The sequence below is a fragment of the Aspergillus luchuensis genome, chromosome 4 (genome assembly GCF_016861625.1).
Source record: "Aspergillus luchuensis IFO 4308 DNA, chromosome 4, nearly complete sequence".
Lineage (NCBI taxonomy): Eukaryota > Fungi > Ascomycota > Eurotiomycetes > Eurotiales > Aspergillaceae > Aspergillus > Aspergillus luchuensis.
In genome coordinates, this window is record NC_054852.1 from 3,559,907 (window position 1) to 3,582,092 (window position 22,186).

Sequence of the window (22,186 nt, forward strand, 5' to 3'; positions counted from 1 at the left end):
GGATTCTTGCATTGTTCAGATCTGAAGGGAGGGGGGAGGTATCACACAGAATGTGGCCTGTGCTTTAGGTTTGTTCTACGTGTCAACCAACCAGTAAGGAAGAGGCATGAAACCTGGATGTAGTATAAAGTGGACTGGGGTCTGGAACGCTATGATTACTACACACTAACAACAGGTTTGGATACAATGCCTCATGCCACCGGCATTGGTTGAACTTCGTCGTCAGCCTGACAGTTACATTCTACCCCGAGCATAGGAGGAGGAGGAGGAGCAGCAGCAGCAGTAGTACATAGTTTTAGTGTATGAAAGTGGGCAAATGACGAGGATGAGGGGGTGGGAGAGCCGATGCTTACCATACCATACCGCCCGAATCAGGTATAGCCGTCAGGCCACCATTACAAGGCCAAATGTGACGGTGTCAGGCATGCATTTTGAATGCAGGCAGGGAATTGGGATGGATTCTGCAAAAGAGGCGGACTTGCATCTCGCAGAACGAAAGGCAATGGAACCACATGACCATCCTTGCACCAATGAACCTGAGAAACTGATAGCGCTGCGCTCATCACATACATCGCCTGCCTTAGGTGCAAATTATCTAGTAGCGAGGCTTTCCGGCGGCTGCTTCAGCCTATGACGCTACAAGAGGGGCTTGTACATAATAGTACTGTGCGCCGGACCAGCATCACCTTCCATCATTGTTGCCCCTCGAAAGGGTCTCCGCAGATGCAAAAGACCCGATACCAGATGTGGTCTAGGGATACGAAGGCGCCTTGGGTCGTTTCACTACCCCTGGCAATCAGATCCAGGCAGCGATGCACTTCTCTCCTCCACCTCCTGTGCTGGGGAGAAACCCACCAAACAGGATAATGCTATTTCCTGAAAACACTGACCAATTCCCCATTTCAAAGCGAAGCGAAGCAAAGAACTACTGCTAAAACTGCACCCGATACTCCATACCAACTTAAGAGTAAGAGAAGAGGGGCCGACCAGCAAAAGATAACCCGGTTGACAGACTCACTATTAGAAGATCGGCGGTAAATCGCACCAAGCCCGACTGCACCGTGACCCAGTTGCGGTCAATGATAGTCAGCGGTCCACTGATGGGGGATTTACTAGAACTGGCAAACCAGTCAGCGCGCGAGTACGAACGACCTTTCTCCGTTCGTTAAGTTCCCAGGATTTTCCCAATATTAGGGATTAATCATCATCGACGGTGGCTGAGATTCCCGACTTGTTGCTGGTTTGCTGCTGCACTTGTCACGGACTCACGGCAGATCCATCATAAAGTGGGGTACGTACCCGATTTGCCGCAGCCAAATTTGCCCCGAACGAAGGAAATTAGTCTTAGTCTCCAAATTTTCCTTTTTTTTTCTCTTTCCCAATTCAATTTAATTTCTTACAAGTACTTGTGCAGTTGTGCTTGTCTATCTGCTTATCACACTCCTCATTCGGATTTCCCCCTTCACCTCCCTCGCACCCTAGTGCCTCCTTTGCATGATGCTAATCGGCAAACAGCGGGTATTGCCACAATCCACCAGCACCACTACCACCAATGAAGTATTGTCGAGGGATGTCTGACCGTTGGTGGGTCAATCTAGTTCAACTCTTGCGAGCAAATAACGCGTCCAGGATTCTGTCAATCAGACGCTACCTGACCTATGGATCTGTAAAAAAGTGATCCTTTTCCTTCTCGGGGGCTTGGTCTCATCATGGCCTTACGGAGGAAGTCAAAGCCAGCTGGATGAGTGTAGTGGCGGTATGCAGATTGACCCTCCCCTCGAAAAGGTAAACTGTTGGCGATAATCCCTCCATTCCTAATGGAGTCGTGCGTTGGGGCCGCCCGCAAATTGTCAAGTTTCTCCCAAACAGAATTCTCGGGCTAAGCGGCCTTGGATATTAGTTATTCTCCGGTGTCTTGATTAACCTTTTACGTAGGCGGATTTCCATGCTCGGCCGAGTAGGGAAATGGTTAGCGGACCACGGAGTACTATTTACACAAGAGACCGAGAAAGTATGGTTCCCTTTCCACTTGATGGGGACCGGGACCTGCAATGATTGATGATGTATGGACGACAAGTTGAGTTCCGGCCATGACTGGAGTTCGGAAAGCCACATGGCTGACTATTCGTCCCGCCCCAATAGTCGATACTTTCTCTCGGTAGTGGAAGTTTTTCTCTGATTGTCTCTTGCATCATCCGGGGTACCCTTTGTGGTTTGTGGCTCAAGGCTGGAACTTCTCATCGACGGCCGATGCTAAAGATGGAAAGAAGACAAGAAAGACAAAAAAGTCCCCTTGTCGTAACCTACGTGTCCAGCGACCGTGTACAAAGTTCGGGAGGAGAGATGTGCAAAACAAGTTTTGGGAACACGGCAAGTCATCGTCGTGACGCTGTAATGTCTATCCTCATCCATTCATTAAAATCCTCGCAAAACCGTAAATAGATGAAGAGGGGCAGAAACGGGAGCCGCGGGATTGTCGGGTGGTTGTTGTGGTGGTTGTTATTATTACTACATATAGGGCAGTGGAGCCCGGATTATTCGGTGGCTGGCAAACATGGCACGTTGTTGTTATGTGTGCCGGTTGTTCCCAAAGGGCTGATCACCTCACTTTATTGCTCCCTAATTTAGCCTCGACCTGACTTGACCTGACCTGACTCTGACTTGAGTGACTATCTGGTACTGACCATGGCTATGGCCCGCTGCTAACGCGCCTAGATCGAACTGGCCTCGGGGGCGCGTGGGTTGCGAGTTATTGAACCTAACCCCGATGACTACTGGATTCAGTTAGTTACTATCTACTGTGTTCCACTGTCTTGTATTAGTATTATTTTAATTGTGCCCCAAAGAAAAAAAAAATTAAGTAGATAAATAAATAACCACTTGCCCAAGACGGGCTAAGAAAGTCTGTTGTCCGCTTGTCTCATGTGCCACGCATCCTCATTCCCACTTTGCCGCCTCATGACATCTCGACTGTCTTTCACAGTTCACAGTTCACAGTTCACACAGCCATAATCCTGTATCATCATCATCCACTTGCAGTGAAACTAGACTTACAATTCCCCTCATTTACTATTATAACAATTGATTATATACTTTGGACGTGTCACCCATCGTAAACAGTCTCCACAAACCCTATACCATACCTGATGATCCAAATGTTGTCTAAATAATAATAAGTATACTGGTCATTCTGCGCTCATCAAGCTTACACAATAGTACAGTACATACAGTAAAAGCAAAGCAAAAAAGCCACTTTAGACTTTCGCATCTGGAACTAGACTATCTATACTTACTATCTATATACGAAACTCCCCGACTTGATTGCTTGATTGATTGATTGATGCCTATCTACGGCATGAACCTCCGTTATTTATTTATTTACGGAGTATCTTTCACATACTTATTACTTTCCGTTCTTTGCGCGGTCCAGATTTCTATTTATATCACCGAACGAAACGAAACGAAACGAAACTATTGATTTCGTAGACCTTCTAGAAGGAAATGAAATATTGAAGGCAACTAACTCTCCGAGATGATCGGATCGACCCTACATAGTAGCTTGCCTCACTTGGTTGGTTACCGTGTGGAACAATGAATGCCTGTGGTAGGAGTAGAGTAGTCATGGTTGTGTGTGCGTGGTGATGGATGGATGTATGCATGCATTAGGGACGATCTGTGTAACGCGTGTTTTAGTAGTTGATGGGGATCGCTTATTATCGGGGTTTGGGGTGAGGTTGAACTGCTGGGGTTGAACCTTTGTTTTTTGTTGTGGTTAAGTAGTACGTAGTTGGTGTGTGCGGTGTTTGTGTCACTGTTGGTTGTATAGTACTTTTTGCATTGCCAATTAGGAGTACATTATTTTGTAGTATTTGCCTGTGTATTGCATCGTGGTCGTAGAGCAAGCAGTTAGTACCATTGGTAGTGGGTTTTGAAGACTAATACCATCGACAATGTCATGTAGGAGGACATAATGTTGAGTGTATCCCTAACCCGTCAACCACTACTAAAAATATATATCTACATCGCCGCATGATCACACCCAACAACCATACCAAACCTACATTCACCACAAAACCATGACAATAACCCCCCTGTTGAATCCCATAATCCACGTAGATAGCCCATGACTACCACCCACCACCAAATTCAACCCTCCCAACCTCTGCATCTTTACCAACTCCATCACATTGACACCAATTCATGCACCATGACCGCCGGACCGGCAACGACGTCATACCCGCCGCCTTTCTTTCACCGTTTGCGACCTCTCATCAACCCACACCAACCTGTACAATGACGACCACGCAATAGTGTCATCCCGATCAGCGTGTGTCGGCCTATTTGAACATTCCAAATTGAAATCAATTTCACACACATACGCACCATGGCTGGAGAGGAGGAGCCGACATCACACCGCGATCACGTAGGTTGTCCAACGTACCCAGTAATCACCGCAGAACGAAGCTAACCTATCTGAAAGAGTCGCGGCAGAACAGATGGATATTCGTCAGATACACATAATCAGCTCGAGGTATTTATGATTTCGATAACTCGCAATGACCCGAAGTGACTAACACAAGATATATCCTGCTAGGTCGTCCTTCAACCTGAATGCAGCCATCGTCGCAAATCCTCCCTCGTCATGGCAGACGATCCCATGACGAGACCTGATCTTTCGCATGCCGACCAGACGACAGCGTGTTTCGTGCACTCGCTGATAGCAGGGGAATGGGGGGATCCGACGAACAAAGTGAAGGTGTTAGAGGGGGTATTGAAGGGGACGAAGGACGAGAAAACAAAACAAGAAGAAGAAGCAGCAATGGAAGAGGACGACGAAAATGAGATAGAGAAAGAAATGATGCAATCACGACACCTGACGAAGAAGCAGTTATCCGACATGGCGTGGAACGTGCGCAAGCTGTCCAAGAAGCTGGACAGTATCAAGTTGAAACTCACGGTCAAGACGGTATTCCTGGTCACCAAGGCGGGCGATCAATCGGTGATTGGATCGACGAGGGAGGTCGCCAGGTGGCTTCTGTCGAGGGATCGCGATACGCAGTATAACGTGTATGTGGAGAAACGGTTGGAGACGGATCCGGAGTTCGGTGCAGCAGAGATACTGAGGGAGGAACCGTCGGCGAAGAGTCGGCTGAAGTACTGGGACCATGAGCTGGCGGCGGAGAGGGCTCATTTGTTTGATTTCGTGGTCACCCTCGGAGGAGATGGTACTGTGCTGTTTACGAGTTGGCTGTTTCAGCATGTGGTGCCGCCGGTGTTGTCGTTCTCGCTTGGTTCGTTGGGCTTCTTGACCAAGTTTGACTTCAATGAGTATCAGAAGACGCTGTCGGCTGCGTTTAAGGATGGCGTGGTCGTCAATCTACGACTACGGTTTGAGTGCACGATTATGAGAAGTAATCCATTGCCGAAGGGGGAGTTGGGCCCCGGTGGGAAACGGGATTTGGTTGAGGAGTTGATTGGAGAAGAGGGTGATGATACGTTAACGCATAGACCGGACAAGGTGCTTCAGATATTGAATGATGTTGTTCTTGATCGAGGGCCGAATCCTAGTATGTCTCTCTATCACCTTGTCGCATGGAGTGCTTGCTAACTGGTTATATAGCTATGTCATCGATTGAGTTGTTCGGCGACGATGAACATTTTACAACGCTGCTTGCTGATGGTGTTTGCATAGCGACACCAACCGGCTCAACTGCGTATAACCTCGCAGCTGGAGGGTCATTGTCTCATCCGGACAACCCTGTTATTCTCGTCACTGCAATTTGCGCCCATACACTCTCCTTCCGGCCTATAATCCTGCCAGATACGATTGTTCTCCGAATGGGAGTACCTTATGATGCCAGGGCGAGCTCATGGGCCAGCTTTGATGGCCGGGAGAGGTGAGTTACGTCGTCAAGTAATTGTAGAACGGATGGCTAACCAGAACACAGGATCGAATTACACCCAGGCGATTATGTGACGGTTTCCGCATCGCGATATCCATTCGCGAATGTTCTACCCCGTGGTCGACGTGGAGACGACTGGGTGCACACTATTTCCAAGACACTGAATTGGAACTCTAGACAGAGGCAAAAGAGCCTCGACCCGGTGGATGAAGCAAAGCGCAATAAATAGGGACTTGCTTGCTATGCAAAGAGCATATGGACATGTTTACGATTCGATATACAATATTACCAAATACGGGATTTTATGCATACTGCCATAAACATGAATATAAACATATGTAGCATAACAGGGGAAAAGGAGAACTACCTCCTAACAGAATGATGCGCTAAACTTGGCGAGAAATCGATCGTTCGATTTCTTTCGTAGCGGAGGCTGGTGATGAAAATTCGGCCTCTCTAGAATCTTCGTATGGGTCGGCGGGTTTCCCGGGCAGCCTGAGGCCGACTATAAAAAGGGTCTTCCCGCACCGAAATTTCTTCTTTCTTTTTCTCGCACTTCAACTCATGTGTTGAGAAAAAAATCTCACAGACGACAAAATCTGCTCGATTGGAATTTTATGATGATTTCCATCGAGTGCTATGGCACTCACTAGCGACATTTACTTTCTCACCATTACAACAATCGCGTTGTGCGACTAACTTTGTAAGTTCTACAACTTTTTTCTTTCCTGCTTCGCACGCATTCTACCTGCCCCAACACGACCAGAAACCTTCGCCTTGAGGCGAAGGCTTCTTATGATGAAAACTTTTCCTACATTCGCAGTTTCCACGCTAGTCGTCGCCATGAACCCATCATAGACGGCTCTGTGCGCAATACTTCCTTGGATGTCTGACTTGGTCGTCAATCTTTTATGATTTTGAATCACCATTGGTTTTGCCGCGAGCGTATGCTAATATTGCTTGCTTAGAATAGGTTCATTGGCTTTGATAGCTTTATATCCTGACAGGGTTTGATAATTGAAAGAGAGGAAGGGCAAGTTCAGACTCCGTCGACGCTTGCTCAGGGATTAGTTAGATTTATTCGCAATGGATATTTGTTCGATTGAAGAATCTTGCTCGCAGTTTCGTAGCACACCTGTATATCCTGCAGATCGTGAAGTAGAGTCCTCTAAATCTCTAGTTAGCAGCACACCCCAGTAGATCTCTCTGGCGGCATGCGGCTCAATTAAGCCTAATTCCAAGCACCTGAGGCCATCACCGAAACTGCATGACTGCGCCCCTGCCTCCCCGTAGCTTCTTCCCCCATGCCGCCTACCGGAGGGACATCTATCAACAGCTTCGCCCGCTTCTCGTCGGCCATTCAATTCCACCCTACACTCATGAACCAGCATGATCATATCGCCTGATCTTTCCTACTGAAACCCACCAGAATGACCGACTAGCTCTCCGTGAACCAAAACCCTCGTCATCCATCGCAACCAACTCTGAATACCTACACATACTGTCAACATGGCGCAACCCGCCCGCCACGCCGCAATGCTATCCATTAGCAACAGCGGTCCCAACCTCCCCGTGGCAGCAGCAGCAGACAGACAACAACCAGCACAACACATCCACACGCAATCCCAATCAAGCCAGGGTCTGCGCGTCCCGTCAAACCGCAAAACCATCTACGATAGACACCTGAACCGCAGCCGCAATGCGGAGCTCAGCCGGGCTAGCTTCGCCTTTCTGTTCGCCGAGATGGTGACTTACGCCCAGAGACGAGTAACGGGAATTCAGGATTTAGAACGCCGGTACGTATATAAGCTTTGCTTGCACACCCTCCGCCCCCCCCCAACTTCCAAACTATATACTAATGATTGATATTGTAGATTGAACGAACAAGGCTACCCCCTAGGTCTCCGACTCCTCGACCTCCTCTTCTACCGCACCATGTCCAGTTCCACATCCTCCGCTCTATCCAGCTCTTCCTCGACTTCTTCCTCCCCTCCCAATCGTCCCCTCCGCATCCTCCCCCTCCTTCATCTCATCCACGGCCCTCTCTGGCGCCTCCTGTTTAATCGTCCCGCCGATGCCCTCGAGCACTCTGTCTCCCCCGAGACGCCTAATGAATATATGATCACCGATAATGATCCCCTCGTTAATACGTATATCAGCGTGCCGAAGGAAATGAGCATGCTTAATTGCGCGGCCTTCGTGGCGGGGATTATTGAGGGCGTTTGCGATGGGTGTGGATTCGAGGCGAAGGTCACCGCTCATAATCAGCCTACGGAGATGTGGCCCGGCAGGACGATATTCTTGTTGCGTTTCGGGGAGAGTGTTATGGAGCGGGAGAAGGTTTTGGAGAGGGCCGGCGTTAAATAAATAAATGAACGAATGAATGGGATGTGATTGATATCCATAGGCGGTTGATTATATTTCCTACGGTGTATTATCCGCCATTGTTTCATGCAGCGATTTGTTTCAGTATTATAGAATGCGAACGGGTTCTTGTGCTGTGTGGTGTTATGGGTTACGTCGGTTGGGTGTGGAAAGAGGTACGGTTTATATGTGACAGTCGGCAGCAGCATTCATTGTTGATGCCGACGCGATGAGTCCGCTCGAACATCTGTGTCTTGTATGTGCAACTGCAAGACGTTTATATTTACTTTGCTGTTCGTCCGCCGAACGAACACGCAGGTAGAGTCTATTCTCCTAGGAGGCCACATTAACTGCAGGAGGAAATGCATCAATCAGGACCCAAGCCATCCTTCATATCAAGATACCCACATAAACGCCGATTAGAGATAGAATGTCTTCATGTCCCTATTTTCGTGCTTCTCTTTTACCGTTCGGGCGAAACACTCACCCGCCTCCGTTTCTCCCGATCTTCATAAGGCGACGGGCTCCGTTTCCTGCGACTGCTCGTATCAGGCCTATACCGATCTGCTGAACGATCGCGACGCTCTCGTCGCGGCGAGCGTGATCGCGATCTAGATCTCCGTCTCTCGCGCACAGCAGAGGCATTAGCCCCAGTAGGTCCCTTGGGTCTACCATCACGATCACGGTCAGGCATGAATCGCTCGTCGGTAATGCCTATAGGGGCTCCACCATCGCGATTCCGAGATCTGTTCTGGAACCCTTCGCCAAAGCGACCTGTGTCCTCTGATTTCAAATCCCTATAGCGCGTGCGTCCCTTCTTTCCAAGCTTCGTCATATCACGGATCTGCATGTACTGAGGTAGAGTCTCCCGCGAGACATCGTCCGCAAACTTCGCACCCATGATATTCCTCTGTGCCAGTCCCTCGCGCTCCATGTCTTCGCTAAAAAACGCTCCCTTATGGAAGTACCGCTGCATGTATCCGGCCTGGCCTCGAGTAGCCTCCTTCTCTTCCTCCTGCTTGGCGAGGTATTCGCGATCTTCGCGATCGCGCTCCTCAGCAGTGAGATTCCTGCGCCGTTCGACCTCTTCGCGCTCCTTCTCCGCAGCCTCGATGGCTTCACGCTCGCGCTTGATGCGCTTCAGTTCTCGGAGCTTCCACGCCGCGTACTCCGCCTCTGGATCCTTTCCGTCTGTATCATCAATCGCGCCTTCTTCGCCCACTTCGAGCTCGTCGTCATCCCACGCCCGATTCGCCTCGCTCCGAGCAATGGCGTCCTTCTCTAGTTGTTCTCGAATCAAAGCGTCGGCTTTCTCCTGTCGCTGTTTCCGACGCTCCTCTGTCTCGGCTGAGCTATCCACCACTGTACCTGTCGCAGCTTGGCCGTTCTGTGTTTGAGCGGGGGCGTTGTTGCGCTTGTCTTTCTTAATGAATGTAGGTCGTAACAGCACTCTGCGCGGTGCCTCGTCTTCGGAACTGCTCTCTTCTTCAGAACTCTCTTCCTCTTCATCCCCTTCCTCCTCCTCTTCTTCTTCCGATTCCTCTTTCACCGTAGCCGTCCGCGCCGGCGCAGCAGCAGCGGCCACCCTGTCGCCAGCAACAGGAGCAGCCGCCTTCGCAGGCTTGGCCTCGTCTTCCTCCTCATCCTCCGTCACAAACCCCTCCTCATCCTCATCCGCTTCTTCCTCCTCAATCTTCACATCCTTAACACCCCGAGCGATCTTCGCCGCGCCCGCAGGAAACGAGCTCGCCTTGGGAGCTTGTCGTCGCTGTTGTTCGAGTCTGCGTCGCTCCTGCTGTCTCTGTCTCTCGGCTTCCTTCTTGGCTTCTGCTTCCTCTTCGTCCTCTTCTTCCGATGATGAGGGCTCCTCCGCGATGGCTTTGCCGGGTCGGTATCTGCTTGGTCGGACGGGGTTTGCGGTCATGCCGCGATGGGAGGAGGGGAGGGGAGGTGGCATGTCGAATGATGATAGTAATTATTTTCAATCAAGGATTTATGCGAATTGCGCGGAGTACTATATCTCTCTCTCTTTTATGATTGAAATAGAAGTGTAGCGCGTGGCGTTGTTCTGGATTATACTCTGTAAAAAAAGAATTACCGGCAGTCGGAGTCCATACTTAGCTCTCTCTCTCCGCCTTCAATCAAACCTTAGGCCGAGATCCAGACATGCAGAAAAGCTCCAGGTAATCACATGACCACGCGTCACGCGCGCCGCGCGCCGCCTATCCCATCTACTAGACTAAACTACTGTGATCAATACCATATCAATATCTACACCAATCCCACCATTACTTGCCCCCTCTTTCCCCAATTCTCCCCTCACTATAAACCAAACCGACAAACCAACCAACCAACCAACCAACCACAGGCATTGAAGAAAGAAAGAAAGGAAGGAATAAAAATGTCCCTCCAAACCCCCCGCATCCTCCCCTCCCACCTCCACGCCTTCCACCCCTCCTCCACCGGCCCACGTACCTCGCATACCGTCCGCATTCTAGGAACAGTGACTGCTCTACGCGGCGACACGGCGACCATGACGTGCGGCAACCACGGCGATGTGACGCTCATCTTGAAGCCCGATTCGCATTTGCAGATGGGAAAGTTGGTGGAGATTATTGGCAAGGTCGCTGATTTGGATAATGGGAGTGTATGTTTGATACCGTATTTCCTTTTCCTTTTATTGGTGTCTTTGGGGTTGGTTTTGGGATGGGTGATGGAAAATGGCTGATCTTGTGGTGTATAGGGTGTCGGTATTAGAGTCCTAGGCAGTACGGATTGGGGGAGTCCGGCGGATTGTGGTAGGTTTCCTTCCCCCCCCCTTTCTTTCCTTTTCTTTTCTTTTCTTTTTTGTTGGGGGGTGTTTTGGGAAAGAGGAAAAGATAGGTGCTAATTGTGATTGATTGATTGATTGTAGATTACAAGATCTATGAGCATGTTGTCAATGCTACGTATAAGCTTAAGCCTATCTTCTATGATGAGTAGGTGGGCTGTTAGAGGGGAGGATATGTATAGATGAATGGGTTAGTGGATGGCTAAAGGCATGTTGAGCTACGTGAGATATCTTGCTGTGCTGGGTGGGTACTAGTATCTTTATGCGTCCTGCAGCTGAGGTGTCATTTGCATCGTGTTCGGGTTATTCTTTGGCGTTGGGTTAAATTACGATATCTTCCATCAAAATGTTATACGGTTGACTTACAATCTACTACAACAAACACAGCTTGGCAATTATTATTCATTTATTGTATGTTAAGCATCGAGTGCTGGTATCTTGTTCTAATCCTTCAATCCTCCCAAGTTTCCATCCGTAATATCCATCCCATTCAAACCACTTCCAACAAAAGCATATCATAGCCTTAGGTTATCCCCAAAGAAAGACAGTAGCGGCAGATGGCACATCACCATTGCCTATCCATCCAACGCCATCGCTAGAATAAAAACACAGGTAAAGAAATATCAAGTGAAAGTCGGCATCGTCATAACACAAAAAGGAGACTCATTAAGCATCATTGGTAGTCTGGGGTTCCTTGTCCTTGGCTGCTTCTTCAGACGCCTTCTCTTTCACGCCCAGGGCCAAGCTGTCGGCGTTGAGTGCGTCGGAACTGAAGAAGCCAGAGTCCAGGACGTTGTTGTCAACGTAGTTGAAAATATCGAATTGGGGGTTCTTTTGGAGGTCCGGATCAGACAGCAGCGCATTGATGAGATCCTGAGAGTCTTCACCAGCTGGCTCGCCGTCAGTTCCCGTGGGAGACACATAGTCCGAAGGGATCCAGTCAGGCCAATTGCCCTTGTTCGCATCGAGTGCGAAAAGTGCGTCAGCATTGGCAGAAGGTGCGTCCGAGAAGATATCCACAATCATGTTGTCTATCCCGCTAAACGCGTCCGTGCTGAAAGCATCATCTGCCAAAGCGGGAAGCCCAAGGCCCTGCGTGCGTGACTGCTTGGGCGTTTTGCTGTGGCGCGATGCCGGCCCCGGGCTGCTCTGGATCCGCTGAAGTCTTTGCGCGGTGACCCTGGTGGGCGTCGCATCGCTGCCGAGTCCCTTCCGGGTCCGCGAAGGCGAATCGCCGGGAAGGGAGTGCCGCTTCTCGCCGAGAACGCTGGGGCGCGGGTTGCGACGCCGAGGAGTGGGGCTGGTGGGCAGGTCAAAGTCAAACTCGGGACTCTCGAAGAGGTCGTTCAGGTCAGCAGAAGTCTGATTTTCCTTGTCGTCAGATCGCTTGTCCGATCCGCTATTGACACGAGGGCTCCGCCGGGGGCTGTTCAAGGTGGAGTCACCTAAAGCTCGCAAAGGCCCGCCCTCATTGTGCGAATTAGGAAAAAGCACTCTTCTCACAGACTTAGGAGTAAGAGCATTCTCACCCGCAGCAGAAGCATTGCGGTGCTCAAGGTTTCTAGCTGGACTGGACTGGATCGCTGCTCGGAGGGCTTCCACCGGATCATTCTCGTGCCAACGGCTTCCCGCAGTATCGGTCGATTTGCGCGGTTCCAGGCTGTTTGCGCGGCGTCGCTTGGCTGGCAGCTCCTGGACATCATCATTGTCCTGCACACTGCTCGGCTCGTTCTCGTTGTTTTCATTGTTCTCGTTATCACCGCGGGGAGTAGTGCCATCATCCACTGGAGGTGAGGATGCATCAGATACGCCGGGCGAAGAGGCATCGGGCTTTCCGGCCTCAGCTCTGACGCGGTTCCTCGCCGATGGAGGGTTACCGGACAGCGGACCGCCGCCCTTGCGGTTCCTGGGAGGGCGCTTCCTCTTGTTGTTGCCGGACTTGTTGTTCCACTTGTTTTCTGGACGCATGCACTTGAACTTATGAAGCCAAAGACCACAGGCTAGAATATCATTAGTGACTGAAAGAATGAACTGACTGGAGGGTTACTTACGATTGCAGAGTAGGACTTGAACAAAGTCCTTATCAGTATCCACTAGGCTCTTCTTGTAGATCTTGAATTTGGTGACCTTTTCTTGATCATCGCGATCCACGGCTTGCCAGAACAACATAGCAGAATCTTTGACGAGATCAATGGCCTCTTCTTCGGTACCATCGATCTCCTTGGACCATGCCCTACGCCAGGTAGGGGTTTCAATCGAGCCGCAGTTTTCACAATAAGGAGGAGCCTGTCCGTCCCGAATGCACTGGGCAAGACGTGCTTGAACCTGCCGCACTCGTCTCGCACCAGCGCCACTGCGAACCTTGCCGTCCTCAGTAGGGGGTGGAGGTGCGGGTGTTTCCGCGACTGAAAAGTCACTCATCGGTCCATTCCAGGATTGTGTGTTGGGCACATGCACATGGGTAGGCATTACCGGATCACTCGCCGGGATAGCACTCATCAGCTGTTCCAATTCGCTTTGCGACATGGGAGCTGGCGCGAGGGGCTTGGGAGTTTGTCTGATACCGGCACGAGACGATGGCCGCGACCCCGCAGCACTAGCTGGGGCACGAGGAACCGCAGATACCTTGTCCTTAGCGGTCTGATCCGGTAGGGCATCGCTGGCGGGATAAGCATCATGGTTCATGGGCCCAACAGGTGAGCTCGCTGGCACAGCAGGACGCACACTTCGTTTGCCTCGAGTTACATCATTGGATCTCGTGCAGTCCTCCAGCGGCGTACCAATATCCTCATCCAGGAGATCGTCCATGCCCCCGCTCATGAAGCCTGAATCCGGGTCAGTGGCCATAGGCGGGAGAACTGGGCTGGAGCGGTTCGGAAAGCCGCAGTCGAGAACGGGAGGCGAAGACGGCATATTGAATGAAGGTTCGAAGATGCCTTGGTAGCGAGACTCTTCCGGCGACTGGGTGTTGTGGTCACCTGGATGATCATCGGCCGCAGAGTATGGTGATGTGTACTGAGGAGTGCTCTGCATTGACGACTCACGCAAGAGGCTGGGCCGTGGGCGTGCTCGGCGAGGCAGTTCATTCGCATGAGAAATCGGAGTTGGCGGGCGAACAGGCTCCTCATTTGAGCTCTGAGCAGCAGCGATTGAAGGATTGACGGGGGTAGGGCGATGGATACGCACGGACGCCGCAGTGCTTGCGGCCACTCGAAGGGAGCTGGGTTGCCTTTCAATGTTCAAGTCTGACTTGCCGGGCCAATCCGCACGATACAACTTGGCTCTTTTCCGAGGTTGCTGTTCCGATGATTCATCACCACTACCGTAGCCGGACTGCATGGATCCTCTGCGGCTGGCATATCTCGCATGCATCGGGAGATCAGACTCGCGCATCGAAGCACTCGATGTCGGCCGAATAAGTTCGCTGTGAGATCTTTCCTGGATTTGGTCTTGCTGCTGCGCGGATGGCTGGAAGCCAGGGGTGGACATCCTGCTTCCATGACCAAGCACAGACTGTGAGGGCGACACCGAGCGAACAGACCCATTGGCGGCAATCGAAGGCAGCTCCCTTGGCGTGGAGCCTTCACTCAGTAGGCGATGGAACCGCTCAATTCCGGCATGGTCCACAGGCGATGCCGTCCGGTCGGGCTGTTGAGGACGATGGGCCAGCAGACCGGGGTTTTGGCGAAGGAAATTCGTCCAGGCCTGTGCGTCAAAGTCGTGGGGAATGACGTTGCTCAGTTCGCGATATCTCTGCATGCTGTCCAGGTACTCGCTCTGCATGACTGTGGGAACAGGAACTAATCGCAATCTGACCTCCAATGTTTCCTGTGCACCTTTCGAAAATAACCCTAGAACATTCTTGCAGACACGACCGGTGACCATAGTTTCCGACTGATGTGCTGGTGCATCGGGAGTCGGGGAAGACGAAGCCAACACCCATGATAGCATCCCTTGTCCGACGAGGGGCGTCTCATATTCGGAGTAGTCGTAGGCGTACACCGTGTAATCCTGTCCAAGTTTGGCAACTAGTTCCGGACTGTCACATGAAACCATTGCAATAAGTATCCACGTAGTGTCGGTTGACCCTATGGCGAAAGCACTCACCTTGCCGAAACAATGGCTTGAATGCAGGTCTTCAATTCGATGACCCCAATTTGGGTCTTCTCATCGAGGGCAGCAGTCTGGATGTCGAGAAGATGGGGCCATCGGGCCAGACAATTTGTCTTGTTGGCATCGTCGAATGTGTAAAGCACCTTCACTGCAAGTTTCAGAGCCACACAATTAGTATCGAACAAACTTGACACCACAAAAGGAAAAAAAATTACTCACGCCTCATAGGCCGGACGGAAATCCCGTCCTGAGAGTCCATGCCACCAGATGAAGGAAATCAACCATATGCTGGACCACAAAATCAGAGTGTAGAGTGAGAGGGCTGTAAGGTTCCGGAGAAAGAGAAAAGGGTTGCACCCGGGTTGCTCGGAAGGTATTTCGAAAAGGGAGTGTCGAAGGTGTAACCCGAACAACAGGGTTCAAGAGATCGACCGTTGAAAACGAAGCAAGGTAGGATTGTAATAATATCGTTGGATATGCGTCTAGCGTTATCGACCACTCAGAAAGGCCCAATTGGCGGGAGTGTCAGCCAGGGGAATGCCGAGGCGTGGATGTACTATGCAACGGAGGTCGCGGGGAAAGAGCCTGTGGAATGCCAACGCGGGACACGGAGCAACGAAAGGAGGAGAGGGTGCGGTGAGAAACCTGAGGCATGGGAGAGAGGAGGAGGTTCAGAAAAGAGAATAAGGAAGAGAGAGAGATTAAACCAATGTGAGGCACTGGAGGTTGCTCCCTTTAACCGCTGGCCGAGGAGTTGGGGGGGAGAAGGGAAAAAGGAGGAGGGACAGAGGTGAGGGTGGAAGGAGAGAAAAAGCGCAGACGCCTTGCATTTGAAGAAGTGATGAAGCTTGGACGAGAGCGCATCCGAGCGTGTCGGACGCGACGTGACGCCCAGCCAATCGCGCGCTCGGCTATTCCCGCCGCTCAAACACGGCAAACACGCGTGGCACGTGACAGCACCCGCGCCAAGCCAGGCTTCCAGAACAGAAGCTGCGGATTGAGATGCTCTCAAGTCGTCCCCGATCAAGTTCAAGCCTGTCCTTGCTGTCCTCCTCTGCACCGGCACCTCCCACCTCATATTTATACTCGCGCCCACCATGTCGACCGATCCTAAGATCCAGTAATTACCCCTCTTTTCCTACCCTCCTTTACATCCCGATGAGTCATTAGCTCTTGTCATGGTGTAATCCGCTCCTCAACCTGCCGGACCTCATTGCTAACCTTGTCTTGCAATTCAATAGGGACCTGCTCAACAAGCCTAAGAGCGAGCTCACGTACGTTATCGAACCCCTCCTCTTCTTTCCGGCTTTTATCAAAGCTTCCTATTCCCGTGTTCCTATCACATGATGCCGGATCCCTTTGCACACCCATCATTCCAACTACCCATGCCCATCACACCCACGATATCCGGATAGTGTCCCGCGCGCCTAATTCTCATCGCGCCACACCATATCTATCTATCTATCAACCCACCCATCATCGCCATCCATGCGCTAACCTATCCCCCCATCCAGTGAATACGAGGTTTCCCTCGTTGAGGAACATGAGCTCACTGCCGGTCCTTTGTCTCTTCTCCAAACCGCTACGCGCACACACACCCAGGTCCTGATCTCCTGCCGGAACAACCGCAAGCTCCTCGCCCGTGTCAAGGCCTTTGACCGCCACTGCAACATGGTCCTGGAGAACGTCAAGGAGATGTGGACCGAGAAGCCCAAGGGTGGTAACGGCAAGGGTGTCAACAAGGACCGCTTCATCAGCAAGATGTAAGGCAATCACCATTGCTCCCCACCAGAAACAATCCTAACCCAACCTCTTATCACAGGTTCCTCCGTGGTGACTCCGTCATCCTCGTCCTGCTCAGCTGAACACTGTTCACGTGACGCGCTCAATTCCCTTCTCGAACGGTCCTGGGCCGGTCCGGGCTTGGCTTCTCTCTCTGATCGAGTTGAGATCCGACGGAGACGAATTCTAGTTGACACAGACGAATGAACGATACCCTTTTAGTCGTGCGATGCTTACGGAATTGGACGGGATGTTAGATTACATCATCACGTACAATCTGCCTCCCCGCCCATTTAATCCAGCCCTCTCCGGACCTTGGCTCTCATATTCTCCTTCTCGTTTCATATATTGCTATTTTTCCGATCTCAAATTTCACCGTTTCTTCTCTCTGATTTACGGCGGGGGCAGACTTGGCGTTCTCCGGACTCTTTTGTTTTTTTAAAGCTAGAAAAAGGAATCTGAAGTGGAGTATCTCGGCTTGATAAAAGTAGGAGGAGCATTGATGAATCGGGTCTTACTCGAGAGAGAGAGCTAGATAGTCCTAGCCAGGGTTATGAAGTGTATCTGACTTGGTTGGGTATAGTCTGACTGTTAATACTCAGATAAACGATAAAACAGTGTACGAGTACACCATTATCGCAATTCACGTAATCGATTATCAATATCAAGATAAGGCAGACCAATGTATGAAGTTGCTACCTCCCTACTTGATCCGATATTGCCATATTCATATGAAATTATGAGATAAATGAATCCAACCATGATTTTGTCCATTCAATACTGAAAACTAAACAGTAAATACAAAGATGTAGACATGCAAAGAAAACGCGCCCAATTTATCATCATATTCATCATCATGAAATTATATAATTAAAGTCCAAGAAATATCCCTTAATATCCTCATCAACGGATGCAGATTATATATATTTACCATGGTCCCGAAGAAAAGAAAAGAATGCAAGTGACACTTTTTTCTCTCTCCCCCCTACAACGCCTCGGATAGACCGTTGAGGAAGACGCTGAGTCCGTAAGCACCGGGGTCGGGGATCTTGCCCACCCATTCCTCTTCGCCGCCGACGTAGACGGATCGTCCTAGACTGGCCTTCATGTTCTTGGTGGAGTCGGTGCCTTCCTGTGCTGCTTTGGCGGCAACGTGCACGTCCTTGGCCTTTTGGAGCTGCGTGCAGAAGGGGACAAGGGCGTCCAAGAGGGTACGGTCACCGGGCTGGGCGGGGGTGTACCGGGAGAGTGCGGTGAGGGAGTAGGAAAGTGCAGCAGCCCAGACATCCACCGTGGCGGGGGTGGTGGTGCCTCGGTCTTGCTCGCGGAGACCGTGAGCCAGGGCGTTCAGGAAGATGGCGTAGATGGCTCCGGAGGTTCCGTCCATGACGTTCTCGACGATGCTGACGATGCGGTTCACCGCGTTCACGACGTCGTCGGTGAGCGGGGACGAGGGGTCTTCGATGAGCTTAAGGACGGCCTCGGCACCACGCTTCAAGCCCACGCCGCAGTCTCCGTCTCCGACGATGGTGTCGAAGCGGGTGACTTCAGGCTCAGCAGCAATGACACGCTTGAGTGCACTGCCCAGAACCTTCTTGAGGGAATCAACATCCACTATGATTTATGTTAGCTATAGCCGGGAGAGAACAGGCCGCAATAATCGACCGGATAGGGGGTACTGACGCTTGACGTTGCTGGGCTGATCCTCGGGCAACTTGGTCCTCTTCAGCTCAACAGGAGCATCAGAGCGGTGCTCCCAGGTCTCAGGACGGATGGGAGCAGACCAGCCAACCGCCTCAGCGGGGGCATCAAGGAGTTCGAGGAAGGACTTGCCCTCGCCCAGTCCAGTGTCCACGAGCTTCATCAGGGAGATGCTAAAGCCCAGGCCGTTCAGACTGGTGAGGAAGGTTCCCTGGATCACCCGAATGGGCCGAACGTTGTAGTCTCTGTTCAACTGACGGTACACCTCATCGGTGATACCCGACAGTTCGAGAGCGCTCACACCACCCAAGTTGTTGATCAGCAGCACAAACTCATCATCGGGCTTGCGAGTGATCCAGGCGCGGTCGGGATCGTTGTGGTCCAAGAGCTGAAGGAGCATGGTAGCGACCAGTTCGGTCAGCTCGAACTTCTCCCGGTGAGATCCTGGCTCATTGTGGATGCCCATTCCGACCTCGACCTCACCATCGGGGATGGTCTCCGTCGGTGGGGCTCTGCCAGGGACGTGGACATGCTCCAGGGAAGAGCCAACTGAGACGAGGTTCTTGTTTGCCAACTGAGCGGTGCGGTAGACATCCTCAAGAGATCCACTGATGCAAGTCGGTCGTCTTAGTTTATGCTTCTCACACTTCGAAAGGATCCAACTTACCCAGCTTCGGCCAGCGCGCTGACGATCTTCAAGACGAGGATACCACCACTAATACCGCGACGGCCGACCTTGCCGCCCTTCTTCTTACCGACACCAACATCGTCGTTGATGGCGAAGAATTCGGTCTTGATCCCCGCGGCGCGGGCCTTCTCCGTAGCCATACCGAAGTTGAGGACATCGCCGGTGTAGTTCATGGGGATGATGAGGACACCCTTCTCGTTGTCGACGCAGTCCATGACAGCCTTGCGAATTTGCTCTGCGGAGGGAGAAGCGAAAATGGTACCGGCGGCCGAGGCATCTAGGAAGCCCTTGCCAACATAGCCGGCAAAGGCGGGCTCATGGCCGGAGCCTCCTCCAGAAACAATCGCGACCTTGGACTTCGTCGTATCCGGACGACGGAAAATGATTTTGTTTTCAGGGTCATAGGCAAGAGAAGGGTTTGTGAGGGTCAAGGAGTTCAGGGCGGTCTGGACCAGATGGGTAGGGTCCGAGAAGAAGTGCTTGGCTGATGGCCGCGTTAGCGTATGTATCGGACAGTGTCTGATCCAGTGAAATTTGTGGAGAAGATCTGACTTCATGCCGGCTGTGGAAACCGGATCTGGGATTGCATGGTCTGACGCAGAGGGGCATAAATTCTGGGGCAAAGGAATAATAGGAAAAACAGGTAAAAGAGAGGCTCTTTGGAAGAAAAGGTGTGTGTGTGGAACATACTCTGCATGATGGAGGGAGATCTAAAGGGTTGATCGCAACAAAAAACTGGGGAACTGGTGGTGTATGACGTTTGGCGGGCGCGTAGGAACACGATCCGGCTCGGAAGTGGGGTTCAAGGAAGTACGGGTACAAGCGCAATGAAATCCAACACTTGAGATCGTGGCTAGTCGACTTTCCAGAAAGGCGACTGCTTCGACTCTTTATATACGCTTTCTCGCTGGAGCTTCGGTTTAATTTTTTGAATGACCTTGGCTTGTCAGTTTCCCTTCTCACACGCTTCGGGAACATTCGCAGCAAGCGTACCCAAGCAGATAATGGCAATTTCTGGGGATGGCGCGTAGGCTCGGAATAGAGTCCGGATAAGGCGGGGAAAAAGTGGAGAAATCGGATTCGCCTGTTTGAGCGGCAGCTGTCAGTCCACTGATTTTCGTGCATCGAGAAAACTGGAGAATGGCATGGAAAGAAGGGATTATCATTTGCCAGTCGCACTCACGGTCACTTGTCAGGTGGGGGATCGGTCGATTGGCGGATATCCTCAAGTGTTTGGGGATGACCTTGTAGATCTCGGATCAAGATTTGGTAAGCGGATTGAGAAGGATAGAGGAAAGTCTGATTGGAATGGAGGATGGAGAGCAAGCCGGGAAGGGTCAATTGCTTGAGGGAGGAGAGGAAGAAAGGTTCTATGAGGAGTATAGAGAAAGCGATGAGGAGAGCCCAGAATCCGAGTGCGAGAGCTGGAGATAAATAGGACGAAGGACCGGACACGGAGTATCGTGGACGTGTTGGGGGAAGTAGTACTTCAGGATGTCGTAAGTCGAGTCGGTGACTAGTAGAGCAACTTGATTGATCCATTTTTCAACCGATTCTCCAAAATTCAAAAAATCCAATAATAATAATAATAATAATATTTTTTTTTTTTTGCTGCTCACATGAACAATCTCTGATTTTCGCATGACCGACCCATCGACCATGCGGTTCTGGATAAGGAAATCCAGAGTCGTTAGTTTCCAAGCTCGAGCTTGTAATCGACTCCACGCCCCCAGCCAGTTACGGCCTAGCGCTGTACCCCATGGGTCTGGAACCCGCCAAAATTACCCGCCGTGACTGGTGTCACTTTCCGGATGCTTCGGCTTACTATCTGTGGGAATTCCGCTTCGCCTGCCTAATTCTCGTGGATAATTATCCCTTGACGGCCTGAATCTTTATCGGTACGGCTTCGGCCTGCTAAACCACTATCTACCTGACCCAGGGTTGAGTTGGCTGCCTCTTCGTTCCAATGGTTCTGAGATCGACTGAGCCCGTGGGATGAAACAGCGCTGTTCGCGGATGAGAACACGATAATCGAATTGTCCTGTATCAATTTGCAGAAGATTTGCCAACAGAGACATACATACATACGTTACTATATACATACATACATACATACTTAGGTACAAACAGTAGGTACTAGTCCTAGATGCATTGAGTCGAGAATGAGATCGTCAATCTACTACTTTAGTAATACCAACAGATAGAGTCGACTCCGTGCGCACGCAGGGCAGTAGTATTGGGGGAAGGGGGGCGCAATGAAGGCGATGTCACGGGTGCGTAACCCTTCCTTTTCCGGATACATTGATTGCCGCTGAGACGCGCAAGGATGTTCGAGAACCTGCAGCTTACTGGAGACACAACAATATTCTACACAAGCAACCCCACTAAATACAAAGTACCGTGTACAAAATAGACTGATTCTTCTAAAACTGGCGCTACTGAGTGGCGGAGGAATACTAATAATGGCAATTCTTGATTTGTAGGCATTGGCTACCTGGTATGCTTAACTACGCCACAAACATGGCAACAAAAGCATGCCTTGCTTGATGGCGAGGGGGGGGTATGGGTATGCTTGATTCCGTGAAGATAAGTGATATCGGATTGGATGACTGGTAGACTCTAGTGGTACCACTTACTGTAGACATCAGGTAGATAGTATTGACCATGACCCCACTCAACTCAACCAGGTACCCTGGGCATGAATATTATCCGCCTGTAAAGTTCGAGAGTTATTACATGGAGTCCAGCCCCATCTCATTCATAAGCTTGATAAAACTGTTGTTGCATATCAAAGCCCATGGGAAT

General features: G+C 50.9%; 7 protein-coding genes across 7 annotated transcripts; 4 read left to right on the forward strand and 3 right to left on the reverse strand.

The window, feature by feature from the left end:
• Positions 1–4,384: 4,384 nt before the first annotated feature.
• AKAW2_41256S (putative NAD+ kinase) lies at positions 4,385–6,132 on the forward strand (the record flags this gene model as incomplete). Its single annotated transcript, XM_041689675.1, has 5 exons — positions 4,385–4,423; positions 4,481–4,531; positions 4,595–5,567; positions 5,621–5,897; positions 5,949–6,132. 5 exons carry the CDS (start codon positions 4,385–4,387, stop codon positions 6,130–6,132), a joined length of 1,524 nt encoding a protein of 507 aa, XP_041543336.1.
• Positions 6,133–7,412: 1,280 nt separating this feature from the next.
• On the forward strand, positions 7,413–8,270 carry TRS31 (trafficking protein particle complex subunit 5; the record flags this gene model as incomplete). The annotated part of the gene is made up of 2 exons (XM_041689676.1): positions 7,413–7,699; positions 7,778–8,270. 2 exons carry the CDS (start codon positions 7,413–7,415, stop codon positions 8,268–8,270), a joined length of 780 nt encoding a protein of 259 aa, XP_041543337.1.
• Positions 8,271–8,730: 460 nt separating this feature from the next.
• Positions 8,731–10,224, reverse strand: AKAW2_41258A (microfibrillar-associated 1 family protein; the record flags this gene model as incomplete). The annotated part of the gene is made up of 1 exon (XM_041689677.1): positions 8,731–10,224. The coding sequence occupies one exon, from the start codon at positions 10,222–10,224 to the stop codon at positions 8,731–8,733; it is 1,494 nt and encodes a 497-aa protein (XP_041543338.1).
• Positions 10,225–10,668: 444 nt separating this feature from the next.
• On the forward strand, positions 10,669–11,249 carry AKAW2_41259S (putative ssDNA binding protein Ssb3; the record flags this gene model as incomplete). Its single annotated transcript, XM_041689678.1, has 3 exons — positions 10,669–10,914; positions 11,011–11,065; positions 11,182–11,249. 3 exons carry the CDS (start codon positions 10,669–10,671, stop codon positions 11,247–11,249), a joined length of 369 nt encoding a protein of 122 aa, XP_041543339.1.
• A 514-nt stretch (positions 11,250–11,763) lies between these two features.
• Positions 11,764–15,469, reverse strand: AKAW2_41260A (putative GATA transcription factor (Ams2); the record flags this gene model as incomplete). The annotated part of the gene is made up of 4 exons (XM_041689680.1): positions 11,764–13,097; positions 13,149–15,136; positions 15,205–15,358; positions 15,430–15,469. 4 exons carry the CDS (start codon positions 15,467–15,469, stop codon positions 11,764–11,766), a joined length of 3,516 nt encoding a protein of 1,171 aa, XP_041543340.1.
• Positions 15,470–16,307: 838 nt separating this feature from the next.
• SMD2 (mRNA splicing protein SMD2) lies at positions 16,308–17,075 on the forward strand (the record flags this gene model as incomplete). The annotated part of the gene is made up of 4 exons (XM_041689681.1): positions 16,308–16,330; positions 16,452–16,484; positions 16,725–16,973; positions 17,033–17,075. 4 exons carry the CDS (start codon positions 16,308–16,310, stop codon positions 17,073–17,075), a joined length of 348 nt encoding a protein of 115 aa, XP_041543341.1.
• A 902-nt stretch (positions 17,076–17,977) lies between these two features.
• Positions 17,978–19,938, reverse strand: AKAW2_41262A (putative dihydroxyacetone kinase (DakA); the record flags this gene model as incomplete). Its single annotated transcript, XM_041689682.1, has 3 exons — positions 17,978–18,606; positions 18,676–19,301; positions 19,361–19,938. 3 exons carry the CDS (start codon positions 19,936–19,938, stop codon positions 17,978–17,980), a joined length of 1,833 nt encoding a protein of 610 aa, XP_041543342.1.
• Between the last annotated feature and the right edge of the window lie 2,248 nt (positions 19,939–22,186).